Source organism: Pelophylax lessonae, assembly GCF_965119305.1.
Source record: "Pelophylax lessonae genome assembly, chromosome: 12".
NCBI lineage: Eukaryota > Metazoa > Chordata > Amphibia > Anura > Ranidae > Pelophylax > Pelophylax lessonae.
This window is the reverse complement of record NC_138779.1, coordinates 208,162,644-208,176,897: the sequence shown is the minus strand read 5'-3', so window position 1 is coordinate 208,176,897 and position 14,254 is coordinate 208,162,644. Positions and strand designations below refer to the sequence as shown.

General features: G+C 40.7%; 1 protein-coding gene across 1 annotated transcript in view; it reads right to left on the bottom strand.

Moving 5' to 3' along the window:
* Nucleotides 1-1,969: 1,969 nt before the first annotated feature.
* LOC309569008 (phospholipase A2 inhibitor and Ly6/PLAUR domain-containing protein-like) overlaps nt 1,970-14,254 on the bottom strand; it is a gene marked incomplete at its 3' end in the record, with an annotated part of 14,237 nt that continues 1,952 nt past the window's right edge. The window contains exons 2-5 of the mRNA XM_082274769.1: nt 11,209-11,322; nt 6,462-6,608; nt 3,542-3,682; nt 1,970-2,163 (exon numbers count right to left, since the gene is read on the bottom strand). Coding sequence (XP_082130895.1) covers nt 1,970-2,163; nt 3,542-3,682; nt 6,462-6,608; nt 11,209-11,305 — 579 coding nt within the window. The 5' untranslated portion in view covers nt 11,306-11,322. The remainder of the gene's footprint in view (nt 2,164-3,541; nt 3,683-6,461; nt 6,609-11,208; nt 11,323-14,254) is intronic.

The window sequence follows — 14,254 nt, the reverse complement described above, 5'->3', positions numbered from 1 at the left end:
CGACTTAGGTATACGTCGGTCACGCGCCTGCAGCTAGGGCACGAGCGCACTATGCGGCCGTCGCGCTCCAGCCCCCACTCAGCAGAGGGGACTCTGATGCAGCGGGCAGGCGGCTCTGATTGCCTCCTGACACCCACGATCGTTCTCCGCTGAGAGAGAAGAACGGTCAGCTGTTGTAAACACAGCCGACCGTTCTCTCTGGAATGATCACAGAGCTCCTGTGATCCTTCTATATAGGAGCACAGGTCTCTATGGTCATTTCACAAGCCCTGCCCCCCCACAGTTAGAATCACTCCCCTAGGCTCACATTTAACCCCTTGCTCACCCACAGTATTAACCCCTTCCATGCCAGTGTCATTATTACAGTAACAGTGCATATTTTTAGCACTGATTACTGCAGTAATGTCACTGGTCCCCCCAAAAGTGTCAAAAAATGTCAGTTAGGGGTCTGATCTGTCCACCGCAATGTCGCAGTCCTGCTAGAAAATTGCAGATCGTTGCCATTAATAGTAAAAAAAAAAAAAACACTAAAAATGACATAAATCTTTCCCGTAGTTAGTAAACTCGATAACTTTTGCGCAAACCAATCAAAATACACTTATTGCAATTTTTTTTACCAAAAATATGTAGCAGATAACAAATTGGCCTGAAATGTTAAAAAATTTAGATTTTTCATTTTTGTTTTTGGGAATGTTATATAGCAGAAAGTGAAAAATATTGTTTTTTTTTTCAGAGTTGTCGCTCTTGTTTTGTTCATAGCGCAAAACATAAAAACTGCACAGGTGATCAAATACCACCAAAAAAAAGCTCTATTTGTGGGAAAAAAAAGACATCAATTTTATTTAGGTACCGCATTGCACGACCGCGTAATTGTTCGTTAAAATAATGCAGTGCCGAATCGCAATAAATGGCCTGGTCATTAAGGGAGCAAATCCTTTTGGTCCAGAACTGGTTAAGTGAGTGGCCTAAAGTCCATTTTTTTGTGGCTATAAGCTTCTGAAAAAAAGACAAGCAGCGGACTATACTGCAATATTAGTGGACTATCCATATATTGGGCTGACCTCATATTCTGTCTTCTGTGGCACATTTTCCAAGGAAGACATTTACATCCATTATCTGGATTTTTATCTTATAGGCATGAGACATTTTATGCCCGGTAACTACAATACAACCTAGTGGTTTCCTTGCGGGGAATCCAAGTGTTCCATATACCCCCCCAGGGTTTTTTAGGAGGAAGGGGTTTTATAAAGGGTATATGGAGAGGTTTGTGTTTGTAGTTTGGGGGCAGGAGGATATAGATGGATAAGAGGGAGGGAAGGGTGGGGGTGGGGGGGGGGGACTGGGTTACTATACACCGGAATTGTATACCTTTTTTTATGTTTGCAATAAATAAATAATCACTTGTAATAGCCATTGCTGGTGTCAGATCCGCATTCTTTGGTTTATTAACTATTCTCTTCCCATTTTTGGATTTTTTGGTTGACTAAGGCTCATTTAGTCTACAGGGACTAACAGAGAAGAAATACTTTCCTTATTCCTCTCTTCCCCTGCGGCTGGCACTTTTCTGCACTTCCAGTCCCACCCCAGATTGTGGGTGGGTCCTCAATGTCCTCATATACAATGCAGGACCACTTACTTTATGAGGGGCTCCCCCAAATAGGATTCTTCAGCTTATCAGAATTCAGCTTTGAGACAAATATTTCTCATATACAAATGCAACAACAAATTTAAAAAAATTGTGGTTCTAATAATGCCATGAATGTTTTTTTTTTTTTGCAATTTTTTATTAATTGAAATGAAAATGCAACATTCTCAATTTGCAGCACAAAACTAACTTGTGTAAAAAAATTCAATTTCACATTGTTTCTTTTAATTTTTTTTATTTTTTAGGCAAAAGCTGAAGGACTTGTGATAGGTTGACGTCAATGGGCTTCGGTCCCTTTTCAACCTCATTAACTATGCAAATATATCAAATCAATAACTTCAGGAAGAAAAGACAGATCACAGCCGGGAGGTAGAAGCCTTTTTGGAGACCCGTACTTCCATTAGTGCAGACAAACTTAATTGATGTTGATAGTCCATTAGCGCTGTAAGACTGGCTACCAAAGTTGCAAAAACTTTGCGTGGAGCAACCACGAATGGCTGTTGCGATTGACTGGCTTCCTGCAAAAAGATAGCAAATAATAATTCAAATACTTAAAAAATAAAATGCATAATTTAAATCAAGGGTGTCCAACCTTTTGACCTTCCTGGACCACATTGGAAGAACAGGAATTGTCTTAGGCCACACTACAATACTACCATATACATTATCAATAAGGAGAGCTGATGGGCAGACAAAGTCAGGCAGATCACAAGTTATTGATCCCTTATATAGATAAACTACCTATCTGAGTAATAAAAATTTATTTATTTTTTTTGTAATATTTTTTATTATAATGGTAAAAGAGGGTAACATAAAACTAGTGTGATATTGGACACTGTTTTGGATAAACTAACGCATCAATAACTGATTCAACGGATGTAGTAGTAATTCTTAATGAATTATCAAGATGCTCATCAGATATTTTGGTTCTAATTTTTTCCTTCATGTGCTTCATCCTTGAAAATAGCTGCTCACAAATATAGGTGCTGAGTTGCTGACGAAAACTGATGAAATCAATAAGGTGTGATTGTGAAGAGTGGAAGATTTAATTTTGGGAAGATAAAATGTATACATAAACGTTGCTAAGTATAAATACAGTGTATATATTTTTTTAAAAATCCCAAAAATAAAATCAACATTTTTAAGTAAGTTTACAATTTTCTGTTGAGCCGCATTCAAAGCTTTCTTTGGCTACAGGTAGGACACTGATTTAAATGGAAAAAAAATAATATTGTACAATTACATTGTTTAAGTCAATACAGTGAATTATGTATAGATGAGCAAACTAGTGGATATACAATATACTCAAAATATACAATTCTCTGGAATCAATAGGGCCAATCTTAAGTTAGACCAGGCAGATATGTTCCTTTGCAAATTAATCAATCTAGTGTTTGGGGAATGGCAGAATTATTAGTGAGTTAATTCAATCATACTCTGAAGTATATTTTATTTTATTATTTTATTTTTATATTGCAGGTACTTATACAGAGGTGTCAATTTAATATATATATATATATATATATATATATAAATATATATATATATATATATATATATATATATATATATATATATATATATATATATACTGTATATATATAAGGTTAAGAACCAACACCTTTTACCATGCATACAAATCACTTTGGCACCATGGCACTCTTTGCATAGTATTGACTGTGTTTAGCCCCTGTTTAGGGTTCCCAGCCCTCTGTACCAAGTTTGGGTTCGTAGCAAATTTTGAAAATTAATTTATTATCTATTATTCTTTTTGTTCATTATTTCAAATAATATAAGTTGTGTATTGGTAATATTAGGTAGGCAATAGGTAATCTTACATGGGTAATGCACACACATTTTGGGTATTGTTACGTACAGTACTTTTGTATTATTTACCTGAATATTGTGTAGACTCTAATAAGCACATGTTCTCATTGCCAGTGCATTGAATGGTATCCGAAGTGTAGCACCAGGTGGAGCTAGCAGACAAACAGGATCGGCATGTCACCCCATTGTATACTGAGCTATCCCCGGGCACTTAGAAGGAGAAAAACAGAAAAGAGATATAAGAGCTTGAAAATAAACTGATAAAATAGGTGATTTTTGGACTAAACATAAATATCCTGTGATGAAGGAAATCAGAGAGATGAGCATTGTTTATGATTCCCCCAACAATAGATGGGAAAGAATTCACAGCGCTTCACTTTTTCCACATTTTGTTATGTTACAGCCTTATTCCAAAATAGATTCAATTCATTATTTTCCTCAAAATTCTTCAAATAATACCCCATTTTACCCCATAATACCCCCGTTTAGTTTTATTTTTGATTTTTGATTTTATCACACTAAAGACGGTGGTTTATTGATCCATATGATGGGTTTTTACACTCTATTTTTTTTTGGGTATAAACGTGGAAGGTTTCTTGTTACATAGGGCATCTGAAAGAGATTTTTGTTATGTATGACTTGTAATGTCTTGGAAAAACAATAAAAATATTTTAATATAAAAAATAAATAAAAATAATACCCCATAATGACAACGTGAAAGAAGTTTGTTTAAAATCTTTGCAAATTTATTAAAAATAAAAAAAAATCCTGTGTATGTAAGTATCACAGCCTTTGCTCAATACTTTGTTGAAGCACCTTTGGCACCAATTACAGCCTCAAGTATTTTTGATTATGATGCTAAAAGCTTGTCGCACCTATTTTTGGGCAGCTTCTTCCATTCTTCTGTGCAGGAGCTCTCAATCACCATCAGATTGGATGGGGAGAGTTGGTGCACAGCCATTTTCAGATCTCTCCAGAGATGTTCAATCGGGTTCAAGTCTGGGCTCTGGCTGGGCCACTCAAGGACATTCACAGAGTTGTCCCATAGCCACTCCTTTGTTATCTTGGCTGTGTGCTTAGGGCCATTGTCCTGTCGGAAGATGAACCTTTGCCCCAGTCTGAGCTCCAGAATGCTCTGGAGCAGGTTTTCATCAAGGATGTCTCTGTACATTGCTGCATTCATATTTCCCTCAATCCTGACTAGTCTCCCAGTTCCTGCTGCTGAAAAACATCCCCACAGCATGATGCTGCCACCACCACTGTAGGGATGGTATTGGTCAGGCGATGAGTGGTGCCTGGTTTTCTCCAGACATGATGCTTGCCATTCAGGTTAAAGAGTTCAATCTTTGTTTCATCAGACCAGAGAATTTTGTTTCTCATGGTCTGTGAAATCTTCAGGTGTCTTGACAAACTCCAGGCGGGCTGCCACGTGCCTTTTACTAAGGAGTGGCTTCCGTCTGGCCATTCTACCATATAGGCCTGGTTGGTGGAATGGTGCAAAGATAGTTGTTCTTCTGGAAGGTTCTCCTCTCTCCACGGAGAAACGCTGAAGCTCTGTCAGAGTGACCTTGGGGTTCTTGGTCACCTCCCTGTCTAAGGCCCTTCTTCCCCGATCACCAGGTGGCATGCTTTAGGAAGAGTCCTGGTGGATCCAAGCTTCTTCTATTTATGGATGATGGAGGCCACTGTGCTCATTGGGACCTTCAATGCTGCAGACATTTTTCTGTTACCTTCCCCAGATCTGTGAGGAGGTCAATCCTTTTGCAGAGGTCTACAGACAAGTCCTTGGAATTCATGGCTTGATTTGTGCTCTGACATGCATTGTGAACTGTGGGACCTTATATAGACATGTGCCGTTCCAAATCATATCCAATCAACTGAATTTACCACAGGTGGACTTCAATCTAGGTTTAGAAACATCTAAAGCAATGGTCTTCAAACTATGGCCCTCCAGTTGTTCAGGAACTACAATTCCCATCATGCCTTGTCATGTCTGTGAATGTCAGAGTTTTACAATGCCTCATGGTATGTGTAGTTCCGCAACAGTTGGAGGGCCGTAGTTTGAGAATCCCTCAAGTGGATAAGTGGAAACAGGATGCACCTGAGCTTAATTTTGAGTGTCATGGCAAAGGCTTTGAATGCTTATGTACATGGAATTTTTTTTCTTTTTTCTTTTTAATAAATTTGCAAAGATATCAAACAAACTTATTTCACGTTGTCATTGTGTGTAGAATTTTGAGGAAAATAAAGAATTAAATACATTTTGGAATAAGGCTGTAACATAACAAAATGTGGAGAAAGTGAGGCGACGGATGCACTGTAAATCAGTAGTAGAGCCAATTTTTGTTCCTCTAGGGCAGCCTTTCTCAAACTTTGCAACACAAAGGAACCCTTGAAATAATTTTCAGGATCTCAGGGATCCCCTTCTAAAAATGACTTTATTTACAACTTATGATACATTAGTGTGATGGTCAGTGGAATGAATGCTCCTTACTCTTGTGGACACTGGGAAGAATTACCTTCGTCCAGATAGCTAAAAAGATCAATGGTGTCAAGGGGAACTTATCTGAGAGGCAGAAACTGCCCATTGCTCAAGGAACCCCTAGCGACCTCTGGAGAAACCCTAGGGCTCCACGGAACCCTGGATGAGAAACACTGCTCTAGGGCAGTAATAGCAAACCTTGGCACCCCAGAGGTTTTGGAACTACATTTCTCATGATGCTTATGCACTCCGCAGTGTAGTTGAGCATCATGGGAAATGTAGTTCCAAAACATCTGGGGTGCCAAGGTTTGCCATCACTGCTCTAGGGTCAATAGTAAACTGCTAAAAAGTTGCCCAGCGGATCATTTACAAATGCTAGGTGTCAGAAATTGCCACCAGCAGGATGCCTGTGCTTCTGTGCTTTGTTTAGCAGCTTACAAATGAACCATTTGAAACAAATATTCTACCTGTAAATTAACATTAAAATAATTAAAAAATGTAACTTACAGGAAGGTAAAGATGGGGTGCAGTTATCAGTTGAGCAACACGATACAGCTGTCTTTAGTCTCATTTCATTTGTGGTAAGACTTCCATTTAGGCTACATTCGTTTAGGGGTAAACATGACATTGTATAGCTGATGATGGTAGAGCCACCTACAAGTAAAAAAAGTTTATTACTTTCTTGAGATTGTTAGTTTCAATGCTAGGCTATACAGCATCAGTCTATCCATCTGTTATCTGTCTATCCATCTGTTACATGTCCCCCATGTCCGCTGTAGGGGAGCTTTGGCGGCACCAATGGCTTGGCCTGTTCTTGTGTGTTGGTCCATATTGACTTAGTCTTGTTCCTCCTGAAGAAGCAGTAGACTGCCGATAAACATGTAGAGGATTCCTGTTCACTGAGGACCTACCATTCCTCCTATATTCATTCTTGAAGTAGACCAAGTATCAGTGTGACGTGTATAGACATATTTTATGATTCCATTTGAATTGAACTGAATTGAATGGAATTGAATTGAATTGAACTGAACTGAACTGAAATGAACTGTACTGTACTGTGGGGCGGGACAGTGTTATAGTGGTTAGCACTTTCACCTAGCAGCAAAAGGGTCATTGGTTCAAATCTCAACACTACCTGCCTGGAGTTTGCATGGTCTCCATGTGCCTGCATGGGTTTACTCCAGGTTCATTCCACACTCTAAAGACATGCTGGGAGGAAAATTGGCTCTAGTATGTGTATGTATGAATGTGAGTAAAGCCCTGTACACACGCACAGATTGTTGGCCGTAAATTGTCGGCCAACATCCGATCGGCCGATTGTAGGCTTGTTAGTATGATGCTTCCGACAACCAACTGCGACTTTACAGCTGAAAAAAATCTGGTGTGCATGCTATAAAATTTTTTGTTGGCCAACAACAGAATGGCCGATTGTTCCTCAGTCAGTACAGATTTCGGCAGAAAAAAATCAGATGAGCAAGACTGGGCATGCTCAGAGAAGAAAAAACACAGGGAAAGTCAACCATCACATGACATCACTTCTGAAGTTGGTTTTTGTTGGCCAGCAAAAGTCCAGTGCAAGTCTAGAGCACATTTCAACCAACAAACAACACTGGAGAAAAGACGGCCGATCGGTCGGCCAACAATCTGTGTGTGTGTACAGGGCTTTAAGGACCTTAAATTGTAAGCTCCTTAGGCACTGATGTGATTGTACAATGTATATGTAAAGCGCTGTATAAACTGACTGTGATATATAAATACCTGAAATAAAATAATACATTTGAAAGTAATGTTTCTATCTGGATACCTTGCTTTTACATTTACATGTTTCTTTTGCACTAATAAATATTATAGTTCTACTCTGTCTAATTTGTTTAGGGTACCAAAATAGTCCCCCCCCCTTTTTTTTTTTTTTTGAGACTTATCTGGGAATTGTCTCCCTTTTCTTGCTATCACTAGGATGATGGTACCCCGCCATCTCATATATCAGTCTGATTGGAGGAAACTTTGTCAAAGCTTGCTGTTCACTCTGTTCCCCCGACCGGAGCCACCTAACCGGAAGTGACGTATGACGCTGCTTTGCCGCTCTACGCGTTTCGTCACTGTGACGTCATCTGGGGCGGTGATGACTGGGGAGTGACGAAACGCGTAGAGCGGCAAAGCAGCGTCATACGTCACTTCCGGTTAGGTGGCTCCGGTCGGTGGAACGCGGAAGCACCGCGCGGCTGAACACTGGAGACACACCAAACAAGCTGACGGTGAACTTCCTAACAGTGGGTCGATACTAATTTTTTCCCTCAATGTTGTACTATACTACGCAATGGAAGCTCTCTTGGTCTTTTGTACACTGACTCCCTAGATGCAAGCGCAACCACATGCATGGAACAACCAGCTCTTACAGGCATCAGGAGAAGGGAGATACAGTATACTAGAGTGAGAAGGGAGAGGACATTGGTAAGTGCTTTACCCACGGTATTAGCACTCCTCACTCTCAACACGCGCAACAGGCGTTTTATTCTCTCACTTTAAAGAATTTATTGTTTAAATCACTCAATTGCACTTAGCACTTTTTTGGCACTGGTCACTTATATATGATTGTTTACATCCGATGAGTGATACATATACGGTACAATCCAACTGATACACGATAATTACCGTCTTTTTATAATTTTATATTTGCACTATATTGCACATTTAAGATTTTAACAATTTGCACAATATCTGCTCACCAATAAGCACTGTGCACTTTCACCTTTGGATCACATACAATGGAGCTGAATATTACTTTAAAAGCTTCAAAAAAAGCTTGCTGAAAGCTCTGCAAATTCTTTGTCAAAGATTGCTGTTCACAGTGCTTTAAGTGGCCCAAAAGAGGTGCCGGTACTCTATTATAGCCTATAAATTTTGTCGCCCCCCCCCCCCCACCCCACACCAGGGTCCCCCACAGAGCACCCCCCCCCCTGGCCTGGGCTGGGACTCCGGAGCAGGGGGACTCACTGGTGGTGACTGGTCTGGCTCTGGAGTGGGAAATATTCTTGGGGGGGGGGCAATTGAGGGCACAGATGTCCAAAATGAGCGTACGGAGAGGTGGCGGTATGCTCAAGAGCCATATTTGGAAGTGGCGGTACTGAGTACCAGTGCATACCGGCCCACTTAAAGCACTGACGCTGCTCTTATACAATGTGAAGCCTGTGTGAAACAGGCCTAACTGCTGTGAGGAACACTTAAAGGAGAAGTACAGTCAAAGCTTGTTTGGCTGTACTTCTTCTGTGGATCACCTGTGGAGGTTTGCTCTGCACTCCTGTGACCCATTTTCAGCAGACAGCAGACTGAAGCCCGCTGTTAGCTGATGTCACAGAGCTGGTCCAGGCTTGGGAAAATTGTGACCATATGGTCAGGATCTGCTCACATGCCTGGACCGACACCTGGCTCAGTCTCTAAGCAAGCAGCTAAGAACCTGAGCTGGCCGCTCCTGCCCCATCTACAGCCCAGCACTTCGATGAGCGTGGAGGGCAGAGCAGAGAGTCGGTGACTCTCTCTCTGCTCAGGGAGCTCTGAGAACCGAGTGATCGGCGATGTTTGATCACTCAGCTTTCAGTCTTAGTGATGGCGGGGGATAGGTGCAGCATCGGATCGATGCAGCATCCACCTAGATAAGTATAATTCAAAAAAAAAAAAAACCCATTCCCATACTTCTCTTTTAAATCATCCGTCTTTGGCTGTAAAGGATAGGAGGTTTGGTTCTGCTATAAAGCCGAGGTTGCATCCCCCCACCTCCCATCTGAAAAGGAAAAGGTGAAACTAAACTTAAAAAGAATTAAACTTTAGGAACAAAGCATAAAAAAATAACCACCTTACACACAGCTTCCCACAAATTCACTAAGCTTTGTCACTGAGATCCCAAACCTACGAGAAGAGAATCCCACAAAAATTTGAAGTGATGTCACAATAACCTAGTCAAGTGTGCTGGAAATCTGGGTGTATGAGGACTTATTTAATCATGGGGGAATGACACTAGAAAATGGATTCAGGTTTTGAGTGATAGCTTGTAGGTACAGTAGTTATGAATGGAATGGTTAGCCTGAACCTGGATTCACAGCAAAGCCATGGCATTCCATGAAATAATTGCCTTTGGACCCCCTTCCAAGTTCTCTTCTTCTGGGGAGTCACCAATTAAGTGAGTTATTAGGCATTAATGCTTTTAATTCTCTCATTGTTATTCAAGTTTAAAGAGGTTGTACATAGGGAAAAAAATGTACAGAAGAGACCAAACAAAGAAAAGAAAACTGCCCAAGTCTAGTTGAAGGCACGGCATTTTCAATGAGTAAACATGCTGGATGGAAACATTGAGACACACAACTGTACACATTTTTTTCTAAACATCTGAACTATAGGTTTAATAAGGGAACGAAAGAACCAGACAGAATCTTGTACCCGTTGAAGGATTAGGGTAAAGTCAGTAAATCGGTTATGGCTGTAGAGTATCAATGTGTAGCAGAGAGACTAAGAAGCTTAAGACCGCATTAACACTGAAGCGGCACGACTTCGGGGGCGACCTGGGAAGTCCCGTGCACCGCGACTTCGGCGCGACTTGCACGGACTTCATATAATGAATGTCTATGCAAGTCGCTCCGAAGTAGTACAGTACCCTTTTTCTAAGTCGGAGCGACTTGTGTCGCTCCTATTAGAACGGGTCCTGTAGCAGTCAATGGACCGCGACTTGTCAGGCTGACAAGTCGCCTGACAAGTAGCGGTAGTGTGAATGGAGCCTTAGGCATAATATCAGTAATAAACCTTTGTATAGCTGGTGAAAGGTCCAAGATTGCCAGGAGAAATTTAATTAAGACAAGTCATTATTTTTCAGAGCAAACAGGCATTCAAGTTAACAATTGTGGTTCAGATCTCTAAATACTGTAGATCAGACGGATTTGGTATGTCGGAAAGCACGCTTTTATTTGATGGCAAGCCTTTACCATAAGTATATATCCATATTTGGCCTTTGCCAAAATCCATATAAGGTTACACTCAAGGTAATGTAATGCATCCGTAAGGCCATGTGCTGGGTCACATTGACTGTTGGATCAGTGGATCTCCATTTCAGCAAATTCAGATGGCTTCACCGATCCCTACCTATGAAATAAACACCAAGTATCCAAAGATGGGTGCTCACCAAAACTCATGAGTCCATAATGTTGTGTACACATTTAAGGCTAGAACTTGTCTGTTAAATAACTTGATTTTTAAAAGTGGAACTTACCAGCTGTGGTTCTCGTGTATACAACACCACACTGATTGCCAGAAGGGCAGGTGACACTGGAGCCCGTACATGAGGTTGTTGTACTTACGCACTGCATGCAAGACAGTGAGTGACCTATATAGAGAGAAATGATGCCAGTTGGCTATAATTAGATACAATTATATCACTATTGCTCTACAGCAACTAAACAGATTTAGACTTTCAAGCCCCAGCTGTCATTTTCCAGTGAAGGTTTTAAGGTGGTTGTAAACATTTATGTATACCCAGTGAAGAAACTGGCCTGATGATACACTGATGATACACAGAGATTAAATAAATCTCCCTACATAAGTGGTACCTGTTTATCTGCAGCCTTCTCTTCTCTACAACCATTCAAAGTCCAGAATTTTCAAAGCTTGTCTGAGAGTTCAGAAAATAGGGGGCAAAGAGCTGGAAATAAATACTGTAGAGCAGGGGTCTTCAAACTATGGCCCTCCGGTTGTTCAGCAACTACAATTCCCATCATGCCTAGTCATGTCTGTGAATGTCAGCGTTTTACAATGCATCATGGGATGTGTAGTTCCACAACAGCTGGAGGGCCATAGTTTGAGGATCCCTGCTGTAGAGCTTAGTAAGGAGATGGGATGTGTAGTTCCACAACAGCTGGAGGGCCGTGGTTTGAAGATCCCTGCTGTAGACATTATAAGGAGATGAGATGTGTAGTTCCACAACAGCTGGAGGGCCATAGTTTGAGGATCCCTGCTGTAGAGCTTAGTAAGGAGATGGGATGTGTAGTTCCACAACAGCTGGAGGGCCGTAGTTTGAAGATCCCTGCTGTAGACATTATAAGGAGATGGGATGTGTAGTTCCACAACAGCTGGAGGGCCGTGGTTTGAGGATCCCTGCTGTAGAGCTTAGTAAGGAGATGGGATGTGTAGTTCCACAACAGCTGGAGGGCCGTAGTTTGAGGATCCCTGCTGTAGAGCTTAGTAAGAAGTGCTCTAAGAGCTGATTGGAGGGACACCCTACCCTTCGCACAGCACACAGGAACAGAGCTGAAGCTGTCTATCACAAGCTGTATGCTGGAACTCCCTCCCCTGTCACCTTTTTATATCTTGGTGTCAGGGAAATTTGTCAGAAATGACTCATGCTGATAAAAGAGAAACAAAGCAGCAGACAGAAATTACACTTACTGCTCTGAATAGAGACAAGTATACACTATAGAGGGATATGCTCTGTTTATATTTTTGTGTCGCTATATAAATCCTGTATAATAATAATAATAATAAAAAAAATAAAAATAAAATAAAAAAATAATATAAAATATAAAAATATAAAAAATATAAAAAATAATGATAATGTCTGAGGTTTACAGTCACTTTAATATAAATAGCTGATATCAGGCAATAAAGATAATTGTTTTTACAAACGACTGCCCAAACGAAACTAAAATTTCAAGTTTGGATGGTGGGTAAAATAATTTGGATGGCTGAATGATCCAGGTTGCTTTTGCTGTTCCCTGAGGACCCTTAACTTGACTGCCAGCACCACCAGGTCCCACGCTTCTATCTTAGTATTCCTGATAGAATTTTTAAGTGTTCTCATTTCTGCTAGGATTTGCTGTTTGTTTTTCAGATTTTCCATTTTATGCTTCATTATCTCATCAAGCATGGCTAGCAGAAGCTTCCCAAACCGATCTGCACAATTTTGCATAATTTGCTGCTTTGTAATACATATTTGTTAAGCTTGGTTCAGAATTCCACTGACTTCAAAGGAAATTTAGTTCCATGGTTCAGAAATCCAATATTAAATTAATAAAGGCTTTCAAGTTTTTACCAATTTTGACAGAGCCACAACTCATCAAATGTTTCTTAAGTTCCCTCATATTTTAGTGCTGGGTTAAAAAAAAGATTGGTATTATCCCCCATTCTTTCGCTGGCTCCATTCCATAAACATGCACATTTGGACAGGTTGAGTGCAACTCCAGATCCAGTCCCTTATTGCCCCTTTCCTCACCTGAAGGCAACCTAGCCTGTATATTTTGCTTTATTTTCTTTTATACTTACCTCTTCAGATGTCTTCTGGCCAGTCATGTGACACACTGGGTCCTCTTGACTCTTCTTTAGCCTAGGGCAGTTCTCTGCCGATACAGAGAACAGAGCTGACATGATAACAGGTACATTATGAATGAAGGGTGTCATGCCGACTACCCCTTTGAGGGCATTGTATGTCTCCAATCTTCTGGGTTGAATTGCGCTGGACATCTTTCAATCCAGAAGACTGAGGACAATGTATAGTGGGTATTACAGCTTGATCTGCCTTTAACATTTCAACCTGCCTTAGAAAAAAATGGATTAAAAATCTAGATCAGGGGTCTTCAAACTTTGGCCCTCCAGTTGTTCGAGAACTACAATTCCCATCATGCCTAGTCATGTCTGTGAATGTCAGAGTTTTACAATGCCTCATGGGATGTGTAGTTCTGCAACAGCTGGAGGGCCGTAGTTTGAGGATCCCTGCTCTAGATCATTCCTAGATATCTGCCCATCTATCAGCAGATGGCACTGAATTCCAGGCATAGCTTGAAGGCCTTTATGCAAAATGTTTGACCAGGAGAGGAGAGGAAAAAGTTTGCATATGCAGAGCCATAAAACTAAATAGAATAAATAACAACTAGACACATGTCTACTTACTGTTTAATTGAAAAACAAAAGACAGCTATGCCTGTGGATACCCATAGGCATGAGATTACCATTTAGCCCATCCAGACTGGTGGTATGTCATGTTGTGTCCATGGATACCCTAAAGCAGCCTTTCTCAACATTTTCAACTCAGAGGGACCCTTAAAATAACTTTATCATCTCAGGGAACCCCTGCTAAAAATGACAATATCTACAACTTATGATACATTAGTGTGATGGTTAGTGGGAAGAATGTTCCTTACACTTGTGGTCATTGGGAAGAATTACCCCCCTTACAGATAGCTAAAAAGATCAATGGTGTCAAGGGGAACTTATCTGAGAGGCAGAAACTGTTCATTGCTCAAGGAACCTCTAGCATCCCCTGGAGG